Source organism: Micromys minutus (assembly GCF_963924665.1).
Source record: "Micromys minutus genome assembly, chromosome: 25".
Lineage (NCBI taxonomy): Eukaryota > Metazoa > Chordata > Mammalia > Rodentia > Muridae > Micromys > Micromys minutus.
Window position 1 is genome coordinate 785,533 of NC_137960.1, and position 1,654 is coordinate 787,186.

The 1,654-nt window shown below is 41.7% G+C and overlaps 1 protein-coding gene across 1 annotated transcript; it reads left to right on the forward strand.

Moving 5' to 3' along the window:
• Window positions 1-291: 291 nt before the first annotated feature.
• LOC308436925 (olfactory receptor 12D1-like) lies at window positions 292-1,233 on the forward strand (the record flags this gene model as incomplete). The annotated part of the gene is made up of 1 exon (XM_080937935.1): window positions 292-1,233. The coding sequence occupies one exon, from the start codon at window positions 292-294 to the stop codon at window positions 1,231-1,233; it is 942 nt and encodes a 313-aa protein (XP_080794061.1).
• Window positions 1,234-1,654: the final 421 nt, after the last annotated feature.

Genomic DNA, 1,654 nt, shown 5'->3' on the forward strand with positions numbered 1-1,654 from the left:
TATTCAAGATCTGAACAACAAAATACTACACAGGATCTGGGGCTGGCTTACACAAAGTATTTATTTTTCTTCCTTGGCATCCTTCTCTTCTTCCTCCTCTTCTTCCTCCTCTTCTTCCTCCTCTTCTTCCTCCTCTTCTTCCTCCTCCTCTCCCTCCTCTTTTCCCTCCTCTTCTTCCTCCTCTTCTTCCTCCTCCTCCTCATGTCTAAGCAAGAAAATTCTAATCTGGAAAGACTGATTAGCCTAGTTTCTGGTTGTGTTCTACAAACAATGTTCTGTATCTTTTAGGTGATGTTAAATCAAACTTCTGTCACAGAGTTTGTCCTCTTGGGAGTGACAGACTTACAAGAACCACAGCCTTTTCTCTTTGCTATTTTTTTCACCATCTACTTTGTCAATATAACTGGGAATGGGGCCATTCTGATTATCATCATCTTGGACCCCAGACTACACTCACCTATGTACTTCTTCCTGGGAAACCTAGCATGTCTAGATATCTCCTACTCCACAGTAACAGTGCCAAAGATGTTGGAAAACCTCCTCTCTACAAGCAAAGCAATTTCCTTCTTGGGATGCATAACTCAGCTTTATTTCTTCCACTTCCTGGGTAGCACTGAGACCATGCTGCTGGCAGTGATGGCATTTGACCGCTTTGTGGCTATCTGCAAACCTCTCCACTATTCTGTCATCATGAATCGCCATCTCTGTGTTCACATGACTGTTACTATCTGGATATTGGGCTTCTTGCATGCTTTGCTTCATTCTGTAATGACATCTCGTTTGAGCTTCTGTGGTCCTAATCATGTTCATCATTTCTTCTGTGATATTAAGCCTTTGCTGGATCTTGCCTGTGGAAACACTGAGCTCAACCTTTGGCTGCTCAATACAGTCACAGGTACCATTGCCTCAGTTTCTTTTTCTCTGATATTTCTCTCCTATTTCTACATCATCACCTATCTTTTCCTCAAGACCCGTTCTTGCAGCATGCTGCACAAAGCACTGTCTACTTGTGCCTCTCACTTCATGGTTGTTATTCTGTTCTATGCTCCTGTTCTCTTCACCTACATTCGTTCCACCTCGGGCAACACTCTGGATCAGGACAGAACCATTGCCATCATGTACAGTGTGGTCACTCCTGCTCTCAATCCACTCATCTACACCTTGAGGAACAAGGAAGTGAGGAGTGCACTGAACAGGAAGATGAGAAGATGGCTCTTACACGAAGAAATATAAAGATCTTTTCTGAGGAATAAGTAACCAAACAAAAATTAAGATAGATTTCTGAAATTAAGATATGTTTTTACATATAGTAGATGCACAATATAAACATATTTGATGATAGAAAATATGTTCTAATGGTATTCATCAAATAAAGCAAGAACAATTTGAACTCATCAAGTTCCACTCATAGAATTTGGTTCCTGACCAGATATGAATGTTTCCTTAGAGACTCTGCCAGAGTCATATAGATACAAATCAGGATGCTTGCAGCTAACAGTCAGACTGAACATGGGGATCCCAAAGAAAGAGCTAGGGAAAGAACTGAAGGAGCTGAAAGATTTGCAACCTCATGGGAAGAACAACATCATCAACCAGCCAAGGCACTGAGGTGGAAAGGTTGATTGGAAGAGGGAGCACCTTCATGGATGCAAAT